This window comes from Pinus tabuliformis, chromosome Q, assembly GCF_031772625.1.
Source record: "Pinus tabuliformis cultivar Carrire ecotype Pingquan chromosome Q, CPIR1, whole genome shotgun sequence".
Taxonomy (NCBI): Eukaryota; Viridiplantae; Streptophyta; class Pinopsida; order Pinales; family Pinaceae; genus Pinus; species Pinus tabuliformis.
Window position 1 is genome coordinate 911,300,212 of NC_142296.1, and position 14,814 is coordinate 911,315,025.

The 14,814-nt window shown below is 39.7% G+C and overlaps 1 protein-coding gene across 2 annotated transcripts in view; it reads right to left on the reverse strand.

Annotated features, from left to right (window-relative positions):
* The window catches only part of LOC149222430 (zinc finger MYND domain protein), a 311,270-nt gene that overhangs the window by 128,044 nt on the left and 168,412 nt on the right, over nt 1-14,814 (reverse strand). For both annotated transcript variants that reach the window (XM_089385443.1, XM_089385442.1), the window contains one exon: nt 3,188-3,280. In XM_089385443.1, the coding sequence (XP_089241569.1) occupies nt 3,188-3,280 (93 nt within the window). The remainder of the gene's footprint in view (nt 1-3,187; nt 3,281-14,814) is intronic.

Sequence of the window (14,814 nt, forward strand, 5' to 3'; positions counted from 1 at the left end):
AACAGGAACCGACAGCATGATATGGACGAATAAATGGCTACTTGCAGAACATGGGATTTGTCAAGAGTGACACGGATCCAAATCTCTACTATTTGGTTGTAGAGAATGAGCCGCTAATCTTAGTATTGTATGTGGATGATCTCTTTCTGACAAGATCATCCAGCCTCATTGGGGATTGCAAGAAAAATCTAGCCACAGAATTCGATATGAAGGATTTGGGACGAATGCATCACTTCCTAGGGTTGGAAGTTTGGCAGCAGAAGGGAGAAATCTTCCTTAGGCAAGGGAGATATGCTACAGAAATCCTGAAAAGATTCAGGATGGAGGACTATAGACCCATGGCTACGCCAATGATCACGAACTGGAATAAGAATGATGCATCAGAAGACAAAGATGTTGATCCCACGCTATATAGGCAACTCATAGAGTCGCTGACGTATCCGGTCAATACAAGGCCAGATATTTGCTACGATGTCAACACCCTCAGTCAGTTCATGGTGGAACCGAAGAGGGTACAATGGGCAGCAGCCAAACAAGTTCTCAGGTATTTACAGGGAACAGTCGATTATGGACTTTTGTACACCAAAGGTAAGGATATCAGTTTGAGTGGATTTATTGATGCAGATTGGGCAGGAAGTTCAGTGGATTGGAAAAGTACTTCTAGGTACTATTTCAACATTGGATCAAGAATGACCTCCTCGTGCAGTAGGAAACATAAGTCTGTGGCTTTGAGCTCATCTGAGGCAGAACATATGGCGGTGAGCAGAACTTCATGTGAGGCCATATGGCTTAGAAAACTGCTTGTGAACCTATTCAGAAGGAATATGGAGGCGACCAGGATCATGTGCGATAATCAAAGTTGCATCAAGCTCTCTGAGAATCCAGTGTTTCATGATAGATCAAAGCATATTGATATCCGGTGTCACTTTGTCCGAGACTGTGTCCAACAAGGAGCTGTACAGTTGAGCTACACTCCCATAGGGGAACAGGTGGCGGACATCCTCACCAAGGCCCTTGGAAGGACAAAGTTTGACTACTTCAGGGAAAAGATGGTGATGGTAAAGAACCTGTTTCAGTAGTAGAAATGGGAGTGATAACAGCACGGATGAAGAGGGAGTTGCAGTGCGGATGCATTGTTGGGAGAAAGGACTAGCAATAGCACGGGTGCAGAGGGAGTTGTCGTATAGATGCAGCAGTGGCAGTGGTAGAGCCATGGGCAGCAGTACAGGATGCAGCAATGCAAAGAATGTTGAGCAGGGAGGCTTAGCATCAGCATAGGAACTGATGCTAGATGATAAGGGTGACATTGAGTGAGGAGTATTGCTAGAGCACAATCCTCGCTAAGAGGGAGTGTTGATTTGGGGTAGCATCGAATGTGCTCTAGCCACGAAAATTGGTGGAGAGGCTAAGGCACATGAGATCTGCAATACCCAGAAAGGGTTTGGGCAGATTCTAAACAGTTTGGAAATATTAAAATAATTAATATTTTTAATGGAGTCCCTAAGTCTAAACTTAGGAAAAATGAAATATTAATGTGAATTAATATAAAACTGTGTTAGAATGGTCCAAACGTCATGGATCAAGCCAGATCTAATCTTAGTCGTTGATTAGGGACTTAATCTCGGTCGTTGATTTGTCAACGAAAAAAGTATAAGAAGAGGCTTGAGGGTCACTTGGAGAATAGACTGAGGGAGACCAGTCAATTCAATTTCTGGACCGGGGTTCGCTGAGGAATTGGAACTAGTGGTCTGGTGAGCAGTTGGGAGGCAGCGAGTACAGAACAAAGAGACAGGGTCAGCCACTAGAGACCAGCGCTAAGGCAGGAGAGGCAAATGCAGGGCATTTCAGGGAGACGCAAAGGCAGCAGGAGACTGCGTAGTCACTAGTTGGGCCTGCGTGGGTGATGCGGAGAGGCCCAGGGTTGACGTAGAGTGTTTGGGAGCCACGTAGAGGTCAGCCAAACTGATGTTGGGACTGGGAGAGGTGTTGAAGATTTTTTCTCTCTGTGGGTAAGCCAGTTTGGCACCCTGTTGTACTGAAGAATTGCTGAATAATAAAATCCTCCCCTGCTGCACCGGTTTTCTCACATTGGGTTTTTCTGGGGATTGTTGTCCAAAATAATTGTATCAATGTGTTGACTCTTGTGCATGTATTTGTTTCTGTATTATGGTGTGATATCTGCAATATAATTTATTTTAATGTTTATTGAGGAATAAGTAGGAAAAGAAAATTAGTTGTCGCAGTGATAGAATTTTCACAATATTCAACAACTAAATATAAGATTTTCACTTTTTCCATTAAAGTGAATTAAAAAATAGAATTACTTTCCATAAATGGATTACGTTTTGAAAATATCTCAAACTAATTGTACATTCATACTTAAGCTATGCAAAAGTTCCTTTTAAGGCTACAATTCTCAAGAGGGAATCCCCCCTTGAACTGGAGAAGTGTTAAACCAATGTGGCAGGAAGACTTATTGTGCTAATAGTGGGTAACCTTCTGAGTTGCACAAAACTAGACCCTTGATGCTAGGGACTTTACATCATACGGGAGTGCTATATTTTGTCATAACACCAGTGACCACCTAACCGCTTGCTCTTCACCCACAAAAGGGAAGCTAAAAAAACCTAGACATTACCATACAAACCAAACCCTTAGTTCCATTCTAACATTTTCAACAATTGAAAAATACATGACAAGGGAAGAACATAAGAACATAGGAGAAAAGAAATGAAGGTCAAGAGAATATTTCTAGATAGAAACGGACTTGCATAAAACACAACATTTATTCAAACTTACCGGCACCTTTCCTGTCATTATGAGAATTCATAATATAAGAATATTTCCTGAAAATCATTAAATTAATATAAAAATGAAGATCTACAATAGAAACAATCCTGCAAGGATATGTGCAAGAAAATATCAATATTGTAGATATATTTCCAACACAAAACCCAGATATGAAATATTCTAAGACTACAAACAACCCACTTTTCTTAAGCTCAAAGGTTTAATAAAAGAGGAAAACAAATTCTTCATGATATAGATTCACATTTTGTAGGAAAACATCTCCATCTAGACAACTTAACAGACTATTTAGCACTCATGCAATTTTATAAGACCTATTGATTTCTTCAAAAACATTTCAGACAAAATCAATGCCTAATTAGATGTTGAAAGTTCATACCCTGGTTCCAAGACGCTTATTTAGGGCTTCATTCCACATGTTGGCAGCATAATCTGGTTGCACTCGAGTCCACATAGCCATGACAGAGAGAACCTCAAAGTTCAAACCATACAATAAATTATTTAAAATCTCAATATTGAAACTATCAAAGATATCTTTATTAATGCCCATATAGTCTCTTAATGGAGCAAATGACAAAACAATAAAACTTTGAAAATGGTTTATAAGAATGTTGACCATGAAATAGGGGATCTGTTATATAGAATCTCTTTGAAAGGAATCTTAAGCTACAATGACTACAAGGAATTCCAAACATACAGTATAGTATTGGACCAGCAAAAAATATATTTGCACATACTGCACACTCAAGCGATGGAATCTAGTACAGCACCACTATTACCAGCAACCATATCAAAAAAATTATTGCTAACCCTCTTTCTTGACAACATCAAAAAAAAAATCAATTCTGCGAAAGCCTGATTATTCCAAAATAGCATGCAACATAATTATTGAAATTAGTATTCAAGGATATAGATGTAGAAGAGAATACCTGAAATAAACAATATACTGGATCATTGCATGGATAGATGACAGTACCATCCAATTTAGAAAGGAATTACCAATAGAAACTATCAACAGCATAAAGCATACTATTTTCAAAACCATTCTGGCTAGGAGTCTGCAGTAGAAAACAGATATTGTATTTCTACAAAATTATGTGGCTAGACTGAAGTAGATGAAAACAAATACCACTTGTATATTTTAACAGGGATAGAAAGACAATTTTGAGGAAACTAGCAGTCAAACTGGGAATTTCTTGTAATACAAAATACCCAAAGTTCAAAGTTCACTATTTTGGACTATCTAACATTGGACAATCCACAAGTCATGTTGTGCACTAATAGTCTAGTGCTGGATTCTGACCTAAGTACCAGACTGTTGATCACATCTTTACACTTAGGGCCATCATTGAGGAAGTCCGAAATTGCTCTTCGAACATTTTTTGTTGCTTTGTAGGCTTTTGAAAAGCTTTTGACTCCATCCCCATGGAGGGTTTATTCTAGAGACTCAAAGACATTGACATTTCAAAGACCCTTTTGGTAGCCATCATAGTCCCTATGAATCAGTTCATGATCATCTATGCACAGCCAGGCTATCTGATTTTATCCAGAGTACTATTGGGGTAAAACAAGATTTCCCATTGTCCCCCACACTATTTGGGATCTACACTGACAAGCTGGAGTCCTTGCATGAGCACATCCAAAATAGGGATGGTCGCCTTCTATACCATGTTTTGATTTCTATCTTGATGTTTGCAGATGATGTGGACCCTCTAGCTTCATCCCCTGACAGATTGCAAAGATAGTTGGATGCCCGGTTTTGTGATCTTCGTTAGTTGACAGTCAACCTAGGTAAAACCAAGGTCATGATCTTCAACACGTCAAAAAATACCCTCTCTAATCACCATTTCTTTTGAAAAGGAGAGGAGATCGAGATCACTAGCTCGTATACTTATCTCAAGGTATTGTTACCCACCAAAAGTGGGTGACCCCATAGGAGAAAATTTTCTCCCATCATATCTTCCAACCAGCCAGCAAGCAACCACCACTAACCAAAGACGATGTGCCATTCATATCTCCACCACCTGCATCAATCATATGACTACTCACCCATTTCGCAGCAGACCGTGAACTAAGGTGGGCTTCCGATCAAAAGTTACTTTATTCATTTTGCAATCAGATGCTTATGCCTGTTTGTATTTGGGCATTTAGCATGGATTATGGGGTGACCTGGAAGGAGGAGGACTTTTTACCGTAATCTTGTTCTCTCACCTTAAATGGGAGGTTAATCTTCGATCCTAGTCTAGTGGGACCTCCCCTAATGGCCCAATGGGTATAAGAGGGGCACTATTTGGGAAGCCCTTATTGAGATAGCACGTTCCATCTATCCCTAATCCATACTTACCACTTTCCATCTTACATTAAAATCCCTAGATTCCACCTCCATTCTTCGGGTTCAACTGGCCATTGGTTCTCAAGGATTTGGCACCCATACATCCTCACACCTGGGTAGGGCCCAAAACTTGGCCCTGGGAAGTTGATGTTGCTTAAAAAAAAAGGAAAAAAAATATATATTGGCCACAATCAAAATAAAAGAAAGAATATTAAAATGCAAAAGATGGTTGGGACATACACATTAGCACATGGGAAAAATCCTAGCATGATCTCTACCTCACCCCTTATGGCCATCACCCAGTACTTGAGCACCATATTGCACCTATACATCATGAAAGGAACCCTTACATGTCCTAAACCCAATGTGCAATGAGTTCCCTCATCATTAAGGCTTAATACAACTGTTATACATCACGCAAAGCAAGCTCTAACCCTTTGAGCTACGAGCAGTAATACAAAGAAAAATCAAGAAAAAGTAAAATGTGCACAAGAGGGATGGAAAAACAAGGTCGGATTGGTAACTCATGCATCCATGATTGCTCCCTCCTCGTACCTATACACCCAAGATATGGATCCCCATCATGTTGGTCCCTTTGACCATGGCACTTGGCCATAAAATATTCTCCCCTCCATTACCATCACTGTTCACATAACACTTATTGATTGAAGGGTGGAGAGAGGAAATGTCACTTCCCCTTAGGGGTTGGAAACACCTAACAGGGTTATCCCTTAACCACTCCTACATAGGGAGGTAACATCATTGCGAGTTCAAAACCCTAATTTTGGAAAGGAAGTCTTGTTTGAAGCATCAAATAGCCCATTACTTTCAAGCTTGGTCCACTTAGATGCAAAAATGATTATTGTACCTGATGATTTGTTGCTTTCACTAGACTTTGTGATGTGATCATTAGGTGGTTCCACAGTTATGACCTAGGCAACTTAACTAGGGCCTATGCCTCCAAAGGAGTATATTGACACTCATAGGTGGAGCATTGAGAGCCTTGGGTCTCTGATCAATAGCAGCATGACACTTGCACCCCTGGACACCTCCTACACCTAGGATGTTCTACCCATAGTTTTAAAAGTCAAACTCAAACTCGGAACTGGCCGAGGATCAACTCCGACTCAGAGTCCAACTCGGTATCGACCCAGACTAGTTGATTCCAATGACTCAGTGTTTGTAAAAAGTACATTAAATATTTGATTTTAATGAAAAATCATATTTTTAAAGATTTTCATTCGTGTTTCCAAACTCAAAGCATTAGAATAGTAGAGAGAAGACAACACTTGATCAAAGCATGCTCATGGATATATCTATTATATCAAAATGGCACTGCGTGCACTATCCAATACATGTAATATATAGATATCAGAAGAAAAACACATAACCAATGCTGCTCCAAAAACCAACTCCTCAATGCTGCTCCAAAGATCACCCAATAACCTCCTCAATGTTACTCCAAAATCCAACTCCAACTGCTCACAAACTCCTCACAAATGCTCACATAAATGCAATGAGATAGTTGTGAGGAAATATGACGAGGTGGGGTCACCTTTATAAGCGTGGGAGAAGGGTAGAGGGGCTAGGAAATAGTTTAAACAAAAAAAATGATTTCAAGTCCGCCCAACCAAGCTTTTTTCCTGCCGCCGAGACCAACCCGTTTAAGTCGAGCTCAGTGGGTGCGGCCAGTCCATTACCAAACCGGCCGAATTGATGACCAACTCAGCCAATTTGGTAATGGACCAGTTGCCAAACCGAATAATTGACCTAGTCGGTCTGGGCAGGGGTATGGCTTGGTCAACTAGATTGATTCCTAGTCAAACCGGCCTAGTTTTAAAACTATGGTTCTCCCACTTTTCACACTATATGACGATTATTCAGGATGACATACACTCAATGTTTTCAAGGCTAGACCGCACTGGTCGGTTCAAACTAGTCTCTGTTTTGAGGCAAAAATTGGTTTGAACTAGTGACTTGAATCGTTTTTTACCGATTTAGTTTGGTAAAGCCACGTAGAACGCAGCAAGTGGGATCTGTTTTGCTTTTTTCCTTTTAATTTTTGTCTTAGTTGGGCACTAGCCCACAATAGGGGCCTAATATTCAAGCCTATGGCCCTACTATTCCTATGCAATTCATGGTAATGTTAAATTCTTAAAGTAAAAGCGACATTCTCCTTTATCATTCATATTCAACCTTTTACTTAAATTTTTAACATCACCATGCAATGACTCAAGATGTTTGAGAGTGGTTTTGACCTCATTATATTTCATATGGAGAAAGTAGAATTTTAGATCTCACTCAAAATCCAGCAAACTTAACAGTTTTTCAGCATTTCAAGATTGGGAGGGATTGCAATGTTTCCATTGGATTTTATCATGTATGAGGGTATCAAACTAGCAACTAATCAAGAGCACCAATCCGTTATGTACCTTGATGTTAGTGGCATTGATTGTTAAACTCCTCTATCATGATCCTACTAAAAATGTACCCATCACTCAAACAAAATCTTGAATTGACATGTTAAGCATTTTTATCTTATTTTAATGCTTAGAGGGTGATATTGATGACAAATATCCCAATATAGGCAAAGATTTTGATTATATGTAGGTATTTGTTGTAGCATGATTTTTTTTGGATGTTAGAGGCCATTTGGTCTTGTTGTTTGTTGTATTTTTGGTTTAAATATGGATTGCACTCGGTATTGTTTTGGTTATGTGCACCCTTACATGCTCTATAAATGAGACCTTCTTCTTATTTGTGTATAAATGGTTTGGATTAAGATGGATGCACATGAATATATGTGGTTTTCTTTAAAAATTGAATATTTTTTGTGTTTTTTGTTGACCGGTTCCCAATCTAGAGGGTTTATTGATTCGATGTCCGGTCTAGTTCTGATAACATTGCATACACTGGACCCAACATGACCATGGTCGGCCTTAGCACTCTAGAGATATGGTAGTTGATCTAGATCCCAAATAAGGATGGTCTCACCTTCTGGGACATGGGAGGGCTTATAGCACCTAAAAAGCCCTCAATGTTGGAGCAAAGATGGGCACTTTGCCCTGTTTGAGACCCAAGAGACCACATTCTGACCCGCAAGATGAATTTCGGGCCCACAGAGAGAATCTGACACAAATGTGAAGGCCAACCTTCACAACATGATTTTAGAGGGCTTCTACACCATTCATGGCACTTGAGCCCTCAACGCATTCCCTAGAGAGCCTCACGCATGGATGACATCAACATTTATTTCCCTACAGCTCACATGTGTGGGCAATTTCTTATGTTTTTTTTCTAAGCTAGTAGGTCGACTTGTGACGTAACTCATCATTGTGACATATTTTATTGTTTTAGGGACTTTAGTCTTAAAAGAACATTAGTACTCTTCATATAAATAGAGGAGATGAATTATTTGTTTCTAACAATCACTCGCACTTGAGTATTTCGACTTATTAGAGAATTTCAGCGTTCTCTTCTTGGGAGGTTTTGGATCTATGAATGCATTTTGACATTTGGAGCTAATTCAGTTGTCTTTGAAGTTATTTCCTTGGATCAATGGATGGATTTTTCATGCATGCTATCTTGTAAGTGAGCATTTTATTGGATAAATATTTTCTTTATGTCTAATGTATGGAATGTTTTGAATCTAGGGTTTTCTATTGTGCCCTAAATAGTTGAAAACTTATTTGATGGAATCTAGTTATCATTATTGCATACATTACACATGAATGACATGTGAATGATAATCCTAGTAGTGAACTTTGATTAGCTCTCCCATAAGACTCCTTGATTCATTGCATAGGTAATTATTAGGGTTGTTGATGTTAGGCCATCAATTATCCTTCATCCTTAGCGTTGATGGTTTTGCAACATCAGGCAAACATTCTCCCACGGGGTCATGTTGTTTTGACTAGTGGGGGAATGATACATTCACCCAAAAAAGCCATGTCGATTTTGTTGGGCCATGTTGATTTGGCCAGGGGCAAACATCCTCCCATGGGGTCATGCCGATTTGACTAAGGGTGAATGATACATTCACTCATGAGGCCATGCTGATTTGACTAGGAATGAATGGTCCACGGTACTCACATTGCTAGCTCTAGGGTGGAGTGATCTATTTTATAGAGTGGGTCTAAATTGTTTATCTAATGGGGTTTTTACCCATTAGTGGGGTAACAATTCTAGTCAAATGTTGAGTTGTCATGTGAGCTCCATAAGTGAGGGGGTGAAGAGCCACCTCTATAAGTGTCCACTCCCATTAGAGCTCTATATAAATAGACAGACACGTGAGAAGCAAATCAAACAAAGCAGAAAGCTCATTGATATTTTCTAAGTGGGGGAGAAATTCAGCTAAAGAGAAATCTGTTGGAGATCATCTTTATCATTTATATCTCTCTTGTTCTGGCCACACGTGTGAGAAGGAAGGACAATTTGACCAACCGAGTTGACCGAGTTCATGAGCAGCTTGACTAGTCGCACGTGTGAAGATTTTGCAAGAAAAAGGTCATAAGCGGAAGGGTTTGACCATAGGGTTTGACTACAAGGTTCACTGCAGCCACATGTGCGGACTATTCACTGCAAACAATAGGTTTGACCACGGGGCCGAGGGTTGACCAGAGGCTGTAGTTTGACCAGCATTCACTTTTTATTGTTTTGGTTAGGTTTGACCAATGTTGACTTGTTGAAGTTTGACCAAGTTTGACTAGTATTTTGACTTGTATATTGGCATAGATTTCTAGACAAATTTTTTATTTGTAAACCTTGCTAAAAGAAAATTTCTCCTCAAGAAAAGATTGTTGGGTTTTCTCCCAAGGTTGGCTATCATAGGGTAAAATTATTGTCTCTATTGTGCATGGTTGTCTTTCTATGATATTTATTGTTTTTGATGCATTTACTGCTGAGATTTTCTAAGCATAAATATTCAATGATAGCAGTGGCACAAAAACACTGTTTGAAAATCATTAGGAAGTAATTACATGACAGAAAATTGTATTTTACTGCACATCTTGTAGAATTCCAACACTTAGCAACTTTTAGCTATCCAATCAACTCATAGAGTCCATACTCCCAAGGAACAAGGAACTGGCCTATCTTGTTGGTGATCAAATCCACTTTTCATCCATAATCTTTTTCCTTCTTTCTTCTTGACCTAATTCGGCCCCTTTAAGGCCAAGTGTCCTAGCTAAGGCTTGGAGCGAATTTCTAGGGGAGAGGATTTTTGGTGTTGGAGAGTCTAAATGCCAAGAGGATAGTGGTTGCCACAAAATCATTTCTTTTGGTACGCATTCACTTCAATTTCGTCCATAAATTTCTTTGCGCTAGTTATTAGGTAAACCCTAGTTTGGTGTTGCTTCATTTTAGGGGCTTATTTGAGGGTTTCACGTGCCTTTGTTTTTTTGAAAATCATTGTTGGAAATCCTTTCTCCTCACCTTGAGCTTGGGCCATCCCAACTCTCAACCTACTAATCAAACCCTAGGTCTTCTATCCTTAAAATTAGCTTCTCCAAGGAAAGCAAATTACCTCTCCCCATTGGAGCCTTGTACTTAAGTCGTGTCTTCTCCTTAGAAGCCCTTAGGTCACCCCATACCTAAAACCTTGAATACAAATTAGGCGACCATACCCACACTGGGACTCCTCCCATCGGTGAAAGTCCATTTAAGAGTAGGGGGTTTTGGTTGTGGTGATAGTGGGCCACTACCCCATTCTTGTCTCTTGGTCTAGTAACAGCCTTGTAGGGTACCCCTCTCTAATGCCTACTAGATATTGCGGCAACAAGTACTATTCACAACCCCCCACTTTAGTTTGTGACATGCACTTTCGCCCCAAATCAACAAGGGCTATGGGCCTTGGCCCTTTTTGAGAGACAATATTTTCAAAACCATTTTTAACATATCGGCCAAGATGTCACTCATAGACACTCTTGTCCAACCCACGGTTCTATATGGTTTTGAGGTTTGCAGATCTCATTTACTAGAATCTAATAGGTAACCATACTCCTTTGCCCTTGGCCCTTTTTGAGAGACGATATTTCCAAAATCATTTTTAACATATCGTCCAAGATGTCACTCATAAACACTCTTGTCCAACCCACAGTTCTATATGGTTTTGAGGTTTGTGGACCTAGTTTACTACAATCTGATTGGTCTTCAATAGAGAGAGTACAAACATACTCCTTTGCCACATCGTTTAGCACACGCAGATAGGTCCTCAACCCATCATTCTTCCAAATTTTGGAGCTTGCCCCTTCCGACTTGAGATAGTCTTTCTCTTGTCTCTCTTGAGCTTTGTTGATACGTTGAAAGAGCCATGTATCCATACTTGGCCTATTGTTCAATTGAGTCCATTGCAATAGTTGGCCCTTCGACTTGATCTCCATGTCGGTGCACCAAAGTATCAGATCTCCTTGCTTCGATTGGTATTATGATGGACTAGCATTCTCCATTTAGATACTCCTTGTGTGCACTTGCCCACCATTTAGATACTCGTGAGAAATTGGCCACTTCATTTAGATACCCCTTGTGTGCACAAGAACACAATATAGACATAATAGAGAATTTATTGTCATCTAAGGTAGAACCCTTCAGTTCTTCTAGAGCTTCTTCATCAAAACCAAACCTAAGAAAGGAAATGTGAATATTACTTAATCATCCATCGACATGATACAACACATGGCTAATGCAATGGAAAGGATGGAGGCAAACTCTTTGAAACAAACTGAACTCCTCCAATAACAAAAATAGACCTTATAGAACAAGATCATTCAACAAGAGAGGCAAAGACATTTCCAGCTAGGGGAACTTTAATTGGGATAAGTCAAGATCAAATCAACGAAACTAAAGACACATTCCCCTTATGGTAGTAATAATTTGGTGGAACAAGAACAAATCCTTCATGTTTTCCTTGTGATATGCGTCATTGCCAAGATACTTGCTTGTATGCTAAGGAAAATTTTCAAATAGCATGCGAATTTAGCAAGGATGACCCAAGTGACCTCAACAATTTTATTGAAGAAATGCCAAGTTTGGTCAACAACCATTATATCTATGCTAATAATCCAGTGATTGACCAAGAAGTTATTGAAACAGTCTTAGCCCCCAAAGTTTCTCAGGAAGAGATTAAGAAAAGGATTAGAGAAAAAAGATTGGATAACATATCATAGAAGGGGATGACAACAAGACCAACGTCAAGTATCTCAAGAGCACAATCAACCAAAAGAGATTCTTAAAAGTGAAAGTCAACCGATAAGGACTCAAGATGGAGCTTCAACTTCCAAAGTATCAATTAAAGCAGATGCAAAAATAAATATTGACTTGGAGTCATACTTAACCAAATCCGCATTAATGTCCCTTTCAGTGAATTAATGAAGATTCCATCACTTAGGAAGATGGTTGAGAAGCCATTGGGATTTGTGAAGGACGATCCTTCCCAAGATCAATCTATAATCTTGCAAACAACTAATAAAGGGGAGGTCAAATGGAAGTATGATCCATTTTCTATTTCCTTAGGTGTTAATAACTTACTTTTGCAAAATTGCATGCTACATACTAGGGCTTCCACCAATGTTATGCCCCTTGGTGTTGTTACTGTTCAAACTAGCAGGGGTCCTAGGACGGGATCCTATAGAGCAGCTACTTGGTGAAGGGGAAACAATGGAGCTATAGCCCAATGTCACCTCGGCTAAAGCTCCCTGCTCTTTACGAACTTTCACCGAAGGGAGGAGACCCGGTATAAGAGGAATCACAATGACGAATGGATCAATGATCAGATAAAGAGTGATTCCTAAAGCCTATTCACAAGAGAGACTCAATTAAATAGCTTACTTGCTTGAGAAGCAAGGTGATGGGCTCTCTAAGAAGGGCTATGAGAATACCTTGGCCTAGGGTTAGAGGATATGCCTTGTAAAGTGGCTTCCTAGACTTAAGAATCGTTATGGAGAAATGGATTCTATGTAGTCCTTGTGGAATTTGAGTTATAAAGTTGCAAGACCACAGAGAACCCAAGCGGACCCAAACTAGGTCAAGGGTATGGAGTTGATCGACCAAAGAGGGGCTTGACCTAATTAGGGAAGAGAATAGTATCAAATAACTAATTCTCTTTTAAAATTTGAATGCAATGATCCATGTGAGGACACTAACCCAAAATCAGCCTAGGCAGAGAAATGATCCTTGCGTTAGGGCTTACGATATCTCGGGATTCCACCGTCAAATCGTGCTCAAATTTGGAGGACCCCTTAAGAAGACCCCAGCACAGTTGTGCACCAATTTTCAAGGTGTTTGGATGGCTCCGTGTGATGTCTTAGGAGACCTTCTGGCGTTAGGCCTAGAATTGGGAAAAGTGAAGAAAAGAGAGGAAAATTTGACCACCAAAGGGATATGAGGATCAGTGCCCTATTGCCTGGGCTCAATGGAATCAAGATACACATAGATCGAGAATTGTGTGTGCTACGGAGCCCTAATTGATCTTTGATAGCCTCTATAAGGGCAACAACTAGGTTAATAGTGTTTTATACTTCAAAGTTGTCAAAGAGATGAAGTTCTGAGGTCTTTCAACCTAAGAGGTGCCTCTAGGAACATTCACCCACTCTCTTCAAGTACAACGCATGTGTTAAATCACTTATTCAAGGTTCCTAGAAGATTTTCGCATTTACTTTAACCCATACAAGAATAATGATCATCATAACATGCAGTAAGCCAGTAAAATAATAAGAATAGCATCAAAATTTGACTTACATGAGAGAGAGTATATCCATTCATCAACTTTGCATTAGAAATTAGCTCCAAAGAAAATAGCAAAAATCCAAACATCATAGTGCATCAAGAAAGCTCCAGAAGTTTACCCATTAAAATATGCGAAAATCTCTCAAGAGATAGTAATCCAATCCAAGTTATGATGATGAAAATGAATCACCTCACTTGTATTTATACAATCACTAATGAGTTTGATTTGCCTAATTTGCCCTAATTGGGTACCAAATAACAAAATAATGTGCAATAATAACATCCCTTGGGGAGAAGCCCACCAAGATAGCCCAATAACATAATAATAAGCCTCTCAAGAAGGTAGAATGATGAATAAAGTGAGTCGTTGGGCCTCTGAGGGGCCCTAATGAAATCCAAAGTGTGCCATGATGTGAGAATGGACCTCAAACATATTTGACAAGGGGTTGGCCCCTCGTTCTCCAAGCAAATCCCTGTGATGCCCCCAAATGGTTGTGACGGGTACAAGGACATCCTCATGGGTCTCCAAGAGGATTGAAAATGCCTGTAAACCATCTATAAGGGCTACAATGACGACATAAGCCTGATACATCATCATCTGGACCCTGGAACATCTTCCAAGTGTATGGTGCAAGTGTGGAGTCGGATGGGCATGGTGTGTTGATTTGGGGTAGCATCGGATGTGCTCTAGCCACGAAATTTGGTGGAGAGTTTGGGGCACATAAGATCTCCAATACCCAGAAAGGGTTTGGGCAGATTCTAAACAGATCAGGAGATATTAAAATAATTTTAATGGAGTCCCTAAGTCTAAACTTGGGGAAAATAAAATATTAATGTGTATTAATATGAATCTGTGTTAGAATGGTCCAAAAGACAGGGATCAAGCCAAATCTAATCTTGGTCGTTGATTAGGCACTTAATCTCGACTGTTGAGATGTCAACAGAAAAAAGTA